The 15955-nt window shown below is 35.4% G+C and overlaps 1 protein-coding gene across 3 annotated transcripts in view; it reads right to left on the reverse strand.

The window, feature by feature from the left end:
- Positions 1–504: 504 nt before the first annotated feature.
- C11H12orf50 (chromosome 11 C12orf50 homolog) overlaps positions 505–15955 on the reverse strand; it is a 42417-nt gene continuing 26966 nt past the window's right edge. For 2 of the 3 annotated variants that reach the window (XM_025402689.1, XM_025402688.1), the window contains exons 6-13: positions 15801–15914; positions 14105–14215; positions 8803–8910; positions 7373–7489; positions 5831–5935; positions 5413–5616; positions 3604–3696; positions 505–817 (exon numbers count right to left, since the gene is read on the reverse strand). In XM_025402689.1, the coding sequence (XP_025258474.1) occupies positions 792–817; positions 3604–3696; positions 5413–5616; positions 5831–5935; positions 7373–7489; positions 8803–8910; positions 14105–14215; positions 15801–15914 (878 nt within the window). In that variant the 3' untranslated portion in view covers positions 505–791. The remainder of the gene's footprint in view (positions 818–3603; positions 3697–5412; positions 5617–5830; positions 5936–7372; positions 7490–8802; positions 8911–14104; positions 14216–15800; positions 15915–15955) is intronic. The other variant, XM_025402690.1, reaches the window with a different exon arrangement.

Raw genomic sequence — 15955 nt, forward strand, 5'->3', positions numbered from 1 at the left:
ATGCTTCTGGAGTTACTAATACCTTAAAATATCACTAAGACATTTGGAACACCATGTTATTCATTCACTGTTTTCTTAAGCTTGTCCTTTACTCCAAAATAATCATATAATTTTTATTTTCATGGTAGGAAAATGTTTATTTTTTGGTTTCAATCTAGCAAACCTCAGCAGACAGATTTTGTAACTGCCAATTAAAACATTGTTCAACAACTGCCCTGAATAATAAACCAATCGTTGTCTCGTTCTACCACGCATTAAAGTGTATTTCTATTGGAATCCCTCTAACATATTCATCACCAAACTGTAAAGCTGGGACTTCGTTCAATTTATTTATACTTTATATGTCATCATTACTGAGGGCCCAGCTTAAAATCCAGGTAAAGAAATAAGAAGTGAGGTTTCCTCCATAAAGAATATCGCAAAACAGAAATCAAAGGTACAATTTTCCTTCTCAATCTGTGTAATCTAACTTGGTTTACAATTAAAGAATGATTTTAATTGTCAAACTTTTAAATTTTATTAAAATGTTTGGAGTAATGTACGGAATGAATTCCAGACCTACATAAATACACTGGCAGCTGTTGGTAATTTGCATTTTTATCGGTTTTGAAAGAGCACAATGTACTTCCTGCATCTTATTTTCAGAATTTGCATTTTTATCATCTTTGGCTATCCACTATGTAGCATGGAGTACTTGAGTATCTCATTCTTGGAATTTTCATTTTTGATTGTAAATCAGATGATGTCTGGCACTTTTTTTTCTCATTTTTCTCTTCTCTCAACCTCCAGGTTTACTTGCTCCCATTTCTTCTTGGCTCTAATAATAAAATACGAAAAATATTTCAATTATTTTCTTGTTTAGTGCACCGATATTTTGTTCTTCTTTTGCTAATTACTTGCCATAAATCTAAAGGCAAAGAAAAACTAATCTTACTGTTTTAACTTATAAATTTTCAAAATGCCATTCAAATAGTCCACTTCTTTTTGATGCTTACTATGTTTTGCATTTGGATGGAGGGGTGGAAAAGAATGGAAGTGACACTGTCTATAAGGCTGTGCTATGGGGCACGCAGAATGAACAGAACGAAGGCTCCATCATATGGAGACAAGCACCTTCCTTCGCACCAGCAATATCCCTATTACAAAGGACATGTGGCCTCAAGAGAAGGTCACCAATGAGACTGATATCTCCAGTTACCTTCAGCTCCTGCCCCTAATTCCCACAGACACGTGCATTCTCCTCTATTATTGCATTATCCCCACAGTATCCAATAACATTTTTCCAAAAGGCTTCTCCTGTCCATTTACACTTCCATGGCCCTGGCTGCCAGCGCCCTAGAGGAACAGACTCATGGCAGCTTGTGTTTTCTGCCTCCTTTCCTCCAGCAGTCCATCTGTCCACTGGGAAATGCTGAAAATGTTGCTCTGTGACCTTGCAGGAATATGTGCAAGAAGAAACATAAGCTAATCTTTCTCTTCCTATTCTGGTGATGACAACAATTGGGAAAGATACACATTTTCAGGTTATGCATTTCCCAATCAAAAGAAAATAAGAAAACAATCTATTTCATTATAAAATCTAATTTCTTAAGTCCTCATTCTTCCTCTGCATGTAAATTTAGTTCAATTCAGCGATTTATTAGGCATCTCACTTTTATATTTCAGTCACATTCAGATTTAAAATTTTTTCTCAGGGTTTTCTCTGTACCCCACCTCCCTGCTACTGATCCTAATGTCCGGAAGTGGAACAGGAGAGAATGGTTGTTGCTGTCAGAGAGCTAGTAAGATAATATAATTGCAACAGTCCTGACATGGGTGGGTCCTGTGCTGGGCTCTTATTTTTCTTTAATGGTGGTCTAGATACCCAGTCTAAGGTTTCTTGAAATTTAATGTGTATCTTAATCACCTGGGAATGTTGCTAAAAATGCAGATTCTTATTCAGCAAGTCTGAGATGGAGATTCTACATTTTAAAAAAGCTCCCAGGTGATGCCATTGCAGCTAGTCCTCAGACCATAGTTTAATTAACAAGGATTTGGTCAGTGGATGCCGGCTCAGTTTCTCCTTGGCTCTCTGACAGAAGCAATCTGTTGAGATTACAGTTAAATACCAACCCACCCCAATATGGCTCAACAAGAGCCTCTTTCTGGTGCTTATCCTTTTAATCCCAGCTCGAAGACTTCATTTGGACCCACTGGTCCTCTCTCCCACGAACTCTCTCCCACTTGAGGCCCACAGGAATGTGAGCTGCCCTCCCACGCAATCTTAGCACTCGAAAAATCTCAAGAAGCTGTCTCCAGTCCTCTCATATTAGACATGGCTTGTCTTCCCCCTAACCCAGGTTTAACACTGAAAAATTTCTCTTCAAAGCTTTTCTGTCTAGATTGCATCTGGGAACTGCAATACAGCCATTTAGTGCTAGACATGGTACACTAGATGGTACACATCTAGTACACATGGTACACAGCTAGATGGTACAATACTATGTGCTGAAGTGACCCTTCCTTTCCCAAATCCTTCTATAATTCATGTTTATCTGGGATGGGAGGGGAGAAGGCTACTGAAAGAAAACAGAAGTCATTACGACAGGGCTAAGGGAGGAGCACATCCCTTAATACTCCAAATATCACCTCACCGATAAGAGGACCATAGGAGAAACGGCTATAGAGCTCAACAATTTCAAGTTTCACCCAGGATTTTCATCAACTCTTCACCTCTTTCCCCACCCCCCAAATTCAGTGCTATCACATGTGAAAATTCACACAAAGTTAAGAGAAAGTATAATCAATTAAATAGCACTGCACCAGAGTTCTCTCACAGCACAGTATGATTTGGGAAAGAACGGGGGAAAATGGAAAACAGTCGTCCCCAGTATATAAATGTATAACACACATCTGTGCCTTGAGTCACAGTTGTAGTCAGTAGGAGTTCCCTAACTGGAACTTTTTCTGAAATGTTCAGTTGTCTGAGAAGTAATCGAAAGCATTTTATCCCCTGTAGATTTCCAAATCTACCGAACCAGCCCAGGACAGTCTGGGAAAAGACACCAAGCTGTTCAGCAAAAGAACAACCTGAGCTCAGGGATACAACAAACCTCTACCCTGAGGAGGTCCCAAAGGAACCCCAGTCTCCCAGAGTACAGGATTCCACAAGGAGGAGACCACAGTCCCTCAGAATCTACTGGCTGAGAAATTTCATCTTGGATATCCTGTCAGCCTGCACCAGCCAATATCTGGCTATGGTAGATATAGCAAAGCTTTAATGTCTTGTGTTGAAATACAGTTTTATATATTTGCTTTGCAGCACAGCAAAAAAATGCATCTTAACATATTACATAATTGCTGGAATTACTGTTTGTTGCCTGGGAAAGAACTGTATTAAAACGTTTTTGGGTAACACAGAAAAATAGACAAAGAAGAACACAGTAAAACAGTAAAATTAAATTACTAGTAGACAAGATATCTACTAAACTCCAAGTAATTAAGTGTGCATATATATCTTGAAATTTTTATTTATCTTCATGTTTTCTAAAATACTCCTTGCACTTAAAAACTTATTCATTTTTGGAATTGCATTATATGTTAAAACCACTTATAAATAGTTACCTGGATATATCTTTCCACTTTTTGAATATGTTTTTGAAAAAGGAATTCGTTTTCGCCAGGCTGAATCATTATATGATGTTGACATATATTTGTCTGAGGGAAAAAAAATCCAGAATTAAATATTTTATACCTTTAAAATCACATTCCAAGGGTGTTTCAAAGTTATAAACATCTCAGGGGTGCAGCTATTCTCTAAGTAATTCATTTTACCATTTCAAAGCTAAGGCATCAGGGATACAAGTGAGTTTATTAAGACTATTTAAGTTATAAGTGAACGTGGCTACAGATTCTTAATTGCTTGTTCAATGCTTCAAGTAAGGGTAAGCTACAGGAGAGTATGATATCTAAATGTAATAAAAACTTTCACTGCATTACTTCATCATAGTTTTGCATCAATTCTGCTAATGTTTATTAGAGCTTTTATTTAAAAACTGTGAAACTATCAGGTACAGCCCAAGTCCCATATCCTTCCATGCACCGACTTCCATGGTCGCAGTAATTGGCATGATGCAATAGTGAACTCACTGCCCCAGACAGCCAAAGCATTTATATCCTGACCTGGTCCTTAAATACTTCTTTTTCTCTGATGTATCTACATTTCTACTACTATCTAACAACGTTATATTTGTGTTTTCAAATATTACTATGCAGCTGTGTTCTCAAAGCATGATCCATAAGACCAATAATTTGCATTTCTCTTGTGTTGACATTTGCACTAATGGTGCAAAAGCAATATAGAGTATGAACTCTGGCACCTTCACACAAACCTAGACACTAGCAACTCTTCTAGTACTCATTGTATTCTTCACAGCCATCCACTTGCAGTAAAACAATAATAACAACATCAATACATAAAAGAATAGTAATAAATAAAATTTAAAACAAGATTCACCTAAGAATATCCTCATTTACAAATAGACATCCATATATCATTCTATTCTAAAGCAAAGAGAAAAATAATTTAAATAATGCAAATGTATATTGAAATTGTAAAAGAAATATATACACCTACTGTGTACCCATAAACTTTTGAAAAAATTTCTTAAATTGTAAAAGAAACTAAGAAAGATATAGTCTTATGTTTCCATAAGTTCAAAATATTCAGAACGCCACTACCTAAACCATGAACTTGGAAAAATACAAACATGAAATCATATAGAATTGAGCAGCATTTTGTTAAGTTTAGAGAAGAGAAACCCAACTTCAAAAGAGCAAAATCCATCTGAGACACAGGAAGAAAAAGAGATGAAGACATTTGGTTCTCTTCTCCCCTGTAGTCTTGTACTTCCTGACATATACTATGACTTTGCCTATTATTTGATGAAATGATTTAGAAGGAATCTATCCATGGTGAGAGAGATGAGAGGTTGTCAAAAAAATGGCAGTTAGCCCCCAAACTAACCCTTTCAGAAAATAATCATGAAGGCCTACAGAAAAGTCAAGGCACTAGCCTGACAGTGATAATTGAACAACGCAGTTACTGGAACAAGAAAATGTCAACCATTCAAAAACAATCCTCCAGAGCGACACGAAGCTCTCCAGGAGGAACGAAGTGCAGTGCTCGGAGGAAAAAACTCTAGGGAGGTGCGATCTGAAGTCATCTGCACACAACGTGAGCTTTCTTCCATATCCTTTAAATCATGTGCAGGACGGCACATGGAAGAAATCCTCTCACTAGTTTCTACGGTGGTGATGGCCAGGGAAAACAAGAGCGGAGTAGGTAGCAGTGAAGATTAGCCAAGCCATCAGGAAATTCCATGGAAATGCAAACTACAGACAAGAGTAAACCACATCAACAAAGGACCTCACCTGGACTGAGGTTGGGTTTGGGTTCCTTGTTAACATGGACTTTATTGTAGGATCCATGCATGGGCCTGCTGTGGGGAGGTGCATTCAACGCGACAGTCCTGACAGCATCTCTTTGAACGTGGATATAGGATGCATTCTCAGCATTTCGATTTTTATTGTTGCGATGATGACTCATTTTATTTTGGGGACTTGGGGTCTGTACTGCTGTAAAGAAAGGTGGGAGGGAGTGAGGAATAAAACAGGCTGGTTTCACACCCATAAATAACATATTGCACTATAAGTACTTGAAGTTGAGTTGACCCTTAAAGTAACATTTACGTCACATGACAGTAATTTGTTTTTCAGGTAGAAGATATCTGTTATTGAATATTTGTTTTAAAATTACAGTTTAGAAATATCAAATATATGGACACCTTACCTCTCCTCATTCCAGAGGCGGGAAAGTTCTTTGGTTCATCATAAATCCATTTTCTTTTTTTCACACCTTTAAAATGAGGCTTCTTCACTGGCTGGACATCATTCACTTGAAAAGATACAAATTTTAGAGTTTTTTAAGAGATGCTTTCATCCCTGAAATTACTGTAGGTGATAATTACATATCTGTGCATTCACATGTCAAGCAAGAGGAAAAAATAAATGCACCATTATCATACTTTACTTCTTAGAAAAAAAGGTGATTTATTTTTAAGTGCCAAAAAAATCTATGTTGGAAATAGATTGATGAAATAACCTTCAATAAGTAGCTTTCCTCAAAGAAAAATACTTTCCTCCAAAGGAATGTGTGGATTCTTTTAAAGGAACATAAAATTGCATTCAAAATATAATTATAAATCTCATTATAACACTATTGTTAAGTAGTTTTAGAACTCTTATTTTCAACATGAATCTTTTTGTACTTTTTTAGCCAAAACTACTACTTCTTAAGAAGTTGAATTAACATAAAATACTTTCCGTGAATTTTACCTTATTCTTTTAAGTTCTTAAGTTGAGTGTACAGATAGTTTGGTCAAGATTGAGCAATCAGAATTTGTAAGTTCTAAGAATATTACATTTTTCACTTTTTATTTGTATATTTTTCCATCAAAAATTTTATATGTGTTCTCAATTTTTCAGGAATTTCCATAGTACATATCTCCAGATAATCTTAAAACAGTTTTGTAGAGGGGACATTCTGTTACTTCACCGTGCAGAGCTCCTGAAAATTCACAAGTGACCGCTGCACATAGAAACTGAACATCAAGTGTACAGTGTAGATTACACTAGCTCTCTACAGTAAGTTAATTAATCTTTCTGTGCCCTAACCCTCAGCTTAAGCTTTAAGCCCTCAATAAAGCTCTGATTCACTGTCTCCTCCTCAAACATCATGCCCCAATCCACTCCCAAGCTCCCAGTGCAAGGATTTGGAATCCATATTTTTAACAAGTGCCACTAAACTGGGCTTCTTGAGGGCAAATCACAAGTATTCCCATCAGTGCCAGGCTGCGATCCAAGAATATTATAAGGGTTCAATAAGTAAAATAAGGAACAGACGGAAGAAGGGAACGGATCAGGAAGATTCACAAGTCTTAACTGTATCAAGAGAAATAGCTCACTGAACTGAATGTCAAGGAGAAGTAAAACTAATAAACACTAATCCAAAACATAATAAAAAGCTGCCAATGTATTATTCCACTATGGGTGCAATTTAAAATGTTATGCTAGTGAATCTTCCAAAAAGGTAGTGTATTATTAATTTTAATACCAAAATTAAGCTAGTGGGAGAGCATATAATTTACTAGGACCTACATCACAGTTCATTGTCAGAGTTAGTTAGTAGAGGATATTGTCTTTAATTCTTAGTTCTGAATAATTTTCAAACCTTTTTTCTTTCTTTTTTAAAATTCTATTTTAAACAAGCAAAACAAATCCATGGTAAGACAAATATATCTAAGGCCAAAAAGTGATAGAGCTAATGTCTCACTTGAAGAGGGGTCCTCTCTGCACTTCATACTGATATTCTCAGTAGCATTTAATACATGCGTTGTAGGTACTAGTCGGGTAGTTAGGGAACGCTTTGGATGAGGACTGTCCTTGTTATCTTTTAAAGCAAATTAAGAAAATAAAATGTCAATATTAGTTTTAAAAAAGCATTTCAGTTGGCATTTCATTATTCAAACATTACATGATGGGAACACCTCTTTAAAATAATGTATATATTTATGAATTGTGAGAAAAGCATCATTAACATTCCCTAGTTGCCACATGGATTTCAAAATGTCATCAGTAACAAAACAAAACTCTGAATCTATAGCCATTATTTTCAATATGTTAATAAAAACTCGTGGCAGTATTTTCAATATCTCCATACAAAAGATTTAAAAGGTTTTACGTTTTTACATTGAATGGTCCCATTCAAATTGGGGTTATGAAAATATTTTAAATGTAACAACTTTAACTTCCTATATGCTTTGGAGCAGGACTCCTTAGTAGGGCTTTCCACAATTATGAAAATGTTCTAAATCTGTGCTGCTCAATATGGCAGCCACTAGCCTCCTGTGACTATTGAGCACATGGAGTGTGGCTAGTGCCAATGAAAACTTGAATTTTGTATTTTATTCAGCTTTAACTTAAATTTAAAGAGTCATACATAGCTGGTGGCTACCATATTAGTATAGCTTTCAGAGTTTCTTTGATGGACTAGGGAAAACCTTTCCATCTCTGAGTGAGAAAATGAGAAAAAGATTTACAATTTTCCACAAAAATAATTTGATCACAGGCAACCTTTCCTATACTTGAGAATATTTAATGGTAGAGATGGTAGATAAAATGGGTTTACATTTTGATTGAGAGTATGTGAAGCCCCCTAATTACAGGACAGCTGTGCTTTTAGTCTGTGACTGAGAGGCACTCAGCAGAGAGATACCAGCTGGTGGATTCTAAGTACAGTTAAGGGCAATGTAAAATTATAGAGGATGTATTTTATCATATCTCTTGATTATTCACAGACTAGTGTTAGCAATAATTATAAAATACAGAAGTCTTTTTGAGATTAAACTCTTCACAATGTTCACAAACAATGTTTTCTAACAAAATTCATTTATACTGATATTATAAATTAAAGGACTTGGTGTTGCCATTTAAGAGAGCCAGTAACTTTAGAACTAGCAATATTAGAAATTATACAGTCCAACAGGCTATTTTTCCGATAAGAAAACTAAAAAAAGATAAATTGTCATGGTCATACAATTAGGGACAGAGCCAGGACTGGAACCTCAGAGCTCTTGACTCCTATTCAGTGTATATTTCGATGTATTACCATTCCTCTTATATTGGTTTTTATAACAAGCAAGCTTATCTTTAACTTGTCTAGACAAATTACAAATGTATCAAAATTATATAATAATTCATTACCTTTAGTATTTGAACATTTTGATATGGTGATTTCTTTCTCTTCAGTTAAAGCTTCACTTTCATCAACTCCAAGAAATATGACCCTCTGTGGAACATAACAGTCACCTCCTATGACAAAACCTTACTGTCAGTGGCAACAATGGCAGAAAGTGATACAAACTAGCTTTCAATACAGGAACATTTTCTACAATACCCCTTTTGTCCACCTTTCTTTGGACACTTCTCAGTCAACAAAATTTTCCTTAATGTATAATAATCTTTAGTCCCAAATCTTTAATCTGACTACTTTGAGAGATACTCAGAGTAAATGTAATTTATCTTCCATATAACATCTTCAGATATATTAAAGCAGTTTCCATATTTCCCCAAGGACTTCTATTTTCCAGGATAAATATCTATAGTTGCTTTAACTTTACATACAAAATTCCAAAATTCTTCACCATACAAGTTACCTTTTCTTAATATAAAATATTTGTTTCAAATAACTTTATTTTAAAATGACACCCAAATGTGAACCAAGCTGTGGAGAAATCAGCAGAACTAGTAAAATAATACTTGCCATAAATGGAGTCATTTTCTAGGAATCAGACCCTTTACTGAGTACTTTAAATAACATTTAACTATCTTTCTTTCTATACTGCTTCTAACAATCCAATGTGACTTTACTGTGACTATTTGGTAGTGAAAACACATTCCTAAATTGTAAAGCATTGTGGCCATAAAAACTCACTCTATTTTCCCCTCAAAAATTCCATCATATTGGGTTTTTCCCAACTTAAAGAAAAGCCACTATTTAATGTTTTGTACCTAAGTATAAGAATGTATGTTTATCATTGCTTGAAGTTATCCTGCAAGATTTGGCTCATTGTTCCAACAAATTAACCTCCAGTTAACTGTAAATCATATAAACATGTCTACCTTCACCCAGTTATTCAATGCATTTAAACATATCACCCTTTATTCTACAAGTATTTGCTGAGTGCACATAATGTGCCAGGCATTCTACTACAGAGATTTATCTATAGTGATTGATTATATGCAGTTCCTGGCCTCAAGGAGCTTATGCAAAACCAGTGATAAAAATGTCAAAAAGATTTTTGGTTTCTGCCATGACCAAAATGGCTTTTATCGGAATAACTTTCATCCTAAAAACAATTATAAAATACCAAAACAAACTGATTGGAAAACCACCCAATGCATGTGACTGCAATGCCTGAGAGCAATGGAGGGACACAAAGTCAATTATATGTTCACATTCACCCTGGTTTTTTCCCTGAAAGAGTTACACTCCACACTCACTACAGATTTTTCTCTGAAAGCATATCTAATTCATCATATAAGGAAATAACAAGCAGAAAGTGACACCAAGGAGGTGAAAAAGAAAGAGCCGAAAAGTCTGGGACTGTCTAATTGGCTTGAAATTGAGGGGGAAATGAAAAAGGAAGAACAACAAAGAAGTTCCTCTGAAATAGGCATAAAACTCCCTTTAAATTGTTATCTGACTCCCACACTTTTCAAGTACAGAGTGGAATCCTAGGAAATAAACAAAAACAGCATCTGGGAGGCTAAAAACTGCTCAGAGATTTCAGCATCTACACGCTGCTTGGGAGGTAAAATTTGCCATTCAAGCCTTGCCAGAGTAGAGGTATCTTGGTGAACATCCCATGTCTCAGTTGATAACCCAGTAAAGCAATGTTTTAGGGGTAAGGGTCTTATCCTAGGAATAAGGACTATACCTTCCAAAAAAGGAAAAATAACGTATCATCTACCACATCATCCCTAATAAAGCCCAGAACTAGTCCTTCACAGAATGAAGGTGGCCTGCTGATAATCTAGCTTCCTGCCAGAAGAAAAGTTTCTCTGTGGAGAAATAACATCATTCATACACTATGTAATTTTTATCCATATTGTTCAGCATCAAATACAATATTAGAAGGCACAGTGAGACAGAACAATTGAGCAAAAACCTGAGGAAAATGAAAGATACCCAAACGTAATCAAACAGGAAGTTGCAAACAAATAACAGGAACGTTATCAAAATAAAGAACTGATGGAGAATCTAAGTAGAAAATCAATAAGAAGGTCAAATAGAAATTTAGAATTTAAAATATGGATTAAAGAGCAGAGAAGAAGAGAATTAGTGAACAGGACAGTAGGTTGTCAGAAAGTATCCAGATTTATCTATAGAAATCAATAAGAAAAAAAAAAAAACATTTAAAATGGGCTAGAGACTTAAAAATGCACCAGACAAAGGAGAAGGTCAACATGGCCAATAAGTTTATGAAAAGGTGCTCAACATTATGAGTCATCAGGGAAATACAAATTGAAACTACAACGATGTACCACTAGCCACCCACCAGAAAGGCTAAAGTTAAAGGACTGAAAATACTAACTGTGGGTAAGGATACAGAGCGAGCTAATCTCAAAGAAAAGGTGTGCATATGACCTTTAGAAGGCATGTTCAAGAAAGTTAATAATAGTCCCAAACTGGAAATACTGTCCGTCAAATCCCAATATCAATACTCATGGTCCTTTCATGCATTGTTTTCATGTTTGTTTGTTTGTTTGTTTGCAAACGTATGCAGAGTGGTGGAAGTTTTGAGTTGCTGGACCCACACATTCCTAGCTGAGGTCTAGCAATGGCAATGCTCAGTATTCTCATTTCAGTTCGTACAGAGATGACCAGAGAATGGCTGGAGACCGGAGGGGGCAGCGCAGTACAGTGGAAGAAGCTCTGGCTCTGGGGAGAGGTAGAAGGGGTTTGAATCCCAGTTCCGAGGCTTGTTGGTGGGGCAACCTCAAGACAGTCACTTAAGACTTCTGACCTTTGTTTTCTCTTTTGTAAAATAAGGAAAACAGAATCTACCAGGATGAGTAATTTCTACGATTTAAGATTATAATCTGTGTGAGATGTATGTATATGTGTGTGTGTACATATCTCCCCAAGAAGCAATGGTTCAGTGTTTGCTAATTCAGTGTTCATGTCAACTTTATAGAACATAGCTACCAGGAATAACAAGAATCAATTGTGCGTGTGTTTGTGTGTGTATCAAATGTGTGTGTACATATACTATATACATAGAGAGAGAAATGCCCATGTGTGTTTTTATATATATACGTACACATAACAGTATGTGTCTTATATGTAGATATGTGTGTATATATGTGGTATATATCTATCTATGTATAGATATTTAGGGCAAAGTAAAAAAAAAAAGATATTTACTGCTACAATCAACGGCATGGATCAGTCTAATACAAAGAGCATTAAGTAAAAGAATCCAAATTAAAAGAGTTCAAACTGTATATTTCCACTTATATAAAGATCAAAAAATGCAAAATCAGCCTATAGTAATAGCGATCAGAGTAGTGATTACCCTTGGGAGAAGACTATTGACTTGTAGAGAAGGAGCCATCTGGAGTACCATAAATATGGTTATACTGATACATACACAAGTAAAATTTTAACAAGCTATTCATTTCAGATCTTTGAACTTTATTAAAGTGCAATAACACATTAAAATAATATTAAGACAAGATAATGCCTCAAGTATTTTTCTTGAAATGAATACTAACTCATTAATTATAATTTCAGTTTTGATTATCTTCATTTCAAAGATGTCTTGTGAATACAGGCTGCCGAAATTTGTTTAGAGGTATCTATCATACACATATACCCAGAAGATTCTTTTATCCAGTGACACAGAGAACATTATGATGCCTGGAAAATCAACAAGCCTGACTATATCAGAATTTAATATGCCAGATAATAGAATTTTTTAAATATTGTTTTGCTATGGCTTTTCAACTAGTTCATTACTCTAACAATATTATTAATATTAGATAGACTAATGACAGTATAATGACATTCTCACATTTTCTAACTCCCAACAAAGTAGGAAATCAATTATTAATGTTACAACGTGAAGGAAAGTTTATTTTAATATGAAACCATTACTTTATCAATGGTTGAAAATAACCTTTTATTAACCAAAAAGGCAATCTGATTTAATGACATTTCAACAAACTGTTTAATTAGAACTGCTCAGGTTAAGTGGATCCCACTTATATAGATTATATAGACAGTGTGAACTCTGTTGGGAGAAACTGCCAGTGTTTCTAATTTGTAGCTAAAACTTATTGCTTCAAGGCAACCAAACAAAGACAGTTAGACTAAAACAGCTAGACTAAAACTGCTGCAGACATAAGAAAGGAGAAGAAATAATCATATTACTTTAGCACCAAAATAAAAAAAAAAGGTGGGGGCGCACACAGAAGAAAATGGCTGACACCAGGACAGCAGAAAGTATCACCAATACGCCTAAGAGATACTGGTACTTATTGATACCTGCTCTCAACCTCCTTCCTACTCCTCACACACATTCTTCCTACCAGCCACACCTTTGAACCTCCCCACAAAGTCTCTATATATTTTCAAAACAAACGCTTGGAATTTTCAGTCCAAAAGACAGATTTTCCAACATGTTTATGCTAAAAAGCAGTTCCAAAATATTTAAACTATAATACACAGTTAGAATGTGTTGACAAATGATACATATTTCAATATGGCTCCTTTAAAGTCGACTTTAAGTCCACTGGACTCGGTGGCTCACGCCTGTAATCCCAGCACTTTGGGAGGCCAAGGCAGGCGGATCACTTGAGGTCAGGAGTATGAGACCAGCCTGACCAACATGATGAAGCCCCGCCTCTACTAAAAATACAAAAATTAGCCGGGGGTGGTGGCATGCACCTGTAGTGCCAGCTACTTAGGAGGCTGAGGCAGGAGAATCACTTAAACCCGGGAGACAGAGGTTGCAGTGAGCCGAGACAGCACCACTGCACTCCAGCCTAGGCGACAGAGTGAGACTTCTCATAAATTAATTAATTAATTAATTAGTTAATTAATTTTTAAAAAGTAGACTCAATCAAATGATGTATTAAGTGCCTCCTTCATTTATAGCTCTGTTATAGTATATTACAGCACATACATAACACCTGAATTCATTATAGTCTGGAGTTAAGCCTACCCACAGACACACACACACACACACACACACACACACACACAGGTTTCTCATTAAAATATGTAAAATGGAATGTCTTACACACTCAACACAAATTTGTACAAGGTATTTGGCAGAGATTTTGGTCTCTGAAAGCAACTGATTTTGTGATATACCTCCAACTCCTTGTGTTAAACATGACATAGACAAAAAAAGAAAATTAGTTGTAAAAGATAAAATTCAGACTCACTTATTATGTGGTGATATATTCAGAGTCAATCAGTAATAAATTAACTCACCTCCATTTTCAAAAGCAGCAATGTCAGTCTTTGGTTTCCCGTGCGATGATGTTTTTATTTCACCTTGCCTTTCATATTGGCTAAGTTTTGTCGGAACTGTAAGACTATCTCCTAGAAATAAGAAGAAAAAAGTCACCCCAGTAATTGGTAGATGCTTAAATAAGAAATTTATGATAGAATTCATGATGAAAGTAAAAAAAGCTTTAAAGTTAATGCAAGTATTGTTTGCACAGTGATCTGATAAACAATAAATTCATAAATACATGAGTTTTAAATTCTGTGTCAATAAAGAAGTAAGCAAGTACAGTCTCCTATTTGGATTATTTATTCAATGGCAATTTAATATATTTAGTTTGATATGTTTCTCATATAAGAAATTTTGTAATATTGCTTTTGATTTTATGTGTTCACCATGAACAATCAGATAAAAAGTATTAGAGTCACTATTGACTACAAAATGCTGATTACACTGATAATTAAATAATACTCTCAGCTTTCCTCATGCATTTCTGGATAATTTTCTTCTAAAATAAACTATTAAAAGCAGAATAGAAGAGACATAATAACCTAATGCAATGTGTGATTCTGGATTGGATCCTAGCTAGACCAGGGAAAAAAATGTATTTTACTATAAAAGACATTAATGGCATGATTGATAAAATTTGTGGGAAAAGAAGGTTGCAAATGATATTGTATCAGTGGTCATTTTCTGATTTTTGTATTTATATTACAGTTATGTAAAAGCAAAGAGCTATCATGTCTGTAACTTATTCTCTCAAACAGGTCAGAAGATTATAACAATGTGTGTATTTAGAGAGACTGACAATTCAAATGTGGTAAAATGCTAACGTCTGAAGGAAATCTAGGTGAAGGGTATGTAGGAATTAACTGAAACTATTTTAAAATAAAAAGCCTTTAAAAGCATAATATAAAGCAAAAGTACATATAATTGTCTTTATAATCTGCCATTTTTAATGTTCATTGTTAACTTGTTTTCTTCTTTTGTTTTTGTTTCCTTTTGTTTTTTTCTCCTCTAAGTAGTGCGGGCCTGCAATCTGTCCTTCCCTATATGGCCCCCAAGTCTTGCGGACTCTTCTCCATCTGATGATGTCTTGCTGCCACCTACCGCCTTATGTTTGAATAGTTCGCTACAAACACTTGTACATACTGCAGATGTTCATCCGCAGTAAATCAGGTTCTCCAAAGGTAAGCACCATAAAACGCAAAGCCTTCTATTTGTCCTCCAGCATGGCCCCTGAAATAGCCTGGTCCACAGAAGACTCTCATTCAATGACAAAATAATCTCTGTTCCACCACTAGCGTCATTCTGTGATCTCTCTTTCGTTCTTCTTGGGCCAGGCTTACTTTTCTATTCAGAAAGAAAAATCTAGACCTCTTTCACAGGGGGATTTTTTTCAAAGACAAATAAAACGGTAAAAGCAAATTATTTACAGGATTATCCCATGGAGTGTGTAGTATCATTATGTGTTAATGAAGTCTATTCATTCTGTCCCCTCTCTAGAATACATAATCCCATTAATAGCAGCTTTGGGTCATTCAATACAAACACCTTCTTCTAGCTCTCAGTTATGATGTATTATCACTTTATTCTTCCGTACATCATACTAAATAATTTAGTCTATCACACTAAGTATCTCTTACATATCACTACGAAAGTTGCCTTTTCATTTCTTACCTTCTTGCAATTCACTGCCATTTTCCAAAGGCTTTTCTAACTCTTTTTCTGCTGTAGGTGCCATGCTTTTTGATGATAAAATATCTGGAGGAGTATGAAATCTGTAGTATTCCCCTAATCAACCATAAGAAAAGTAATTATTAGTATATTTATCA

Source organism: Theropithecus gelada, chromosome 11, assembly GCF_003255815.1.
Source record: "Theropithecus gelada isolate Dixy chromosome 11, Tgel_1.0, whole genome shotgun sequence".
Lineage (NCBI taxonomy): Eukaryota > Metazoa > Chordata > Mammalia > Primates > Cercopithecidae > Theropithecus > Theropithecus gelada.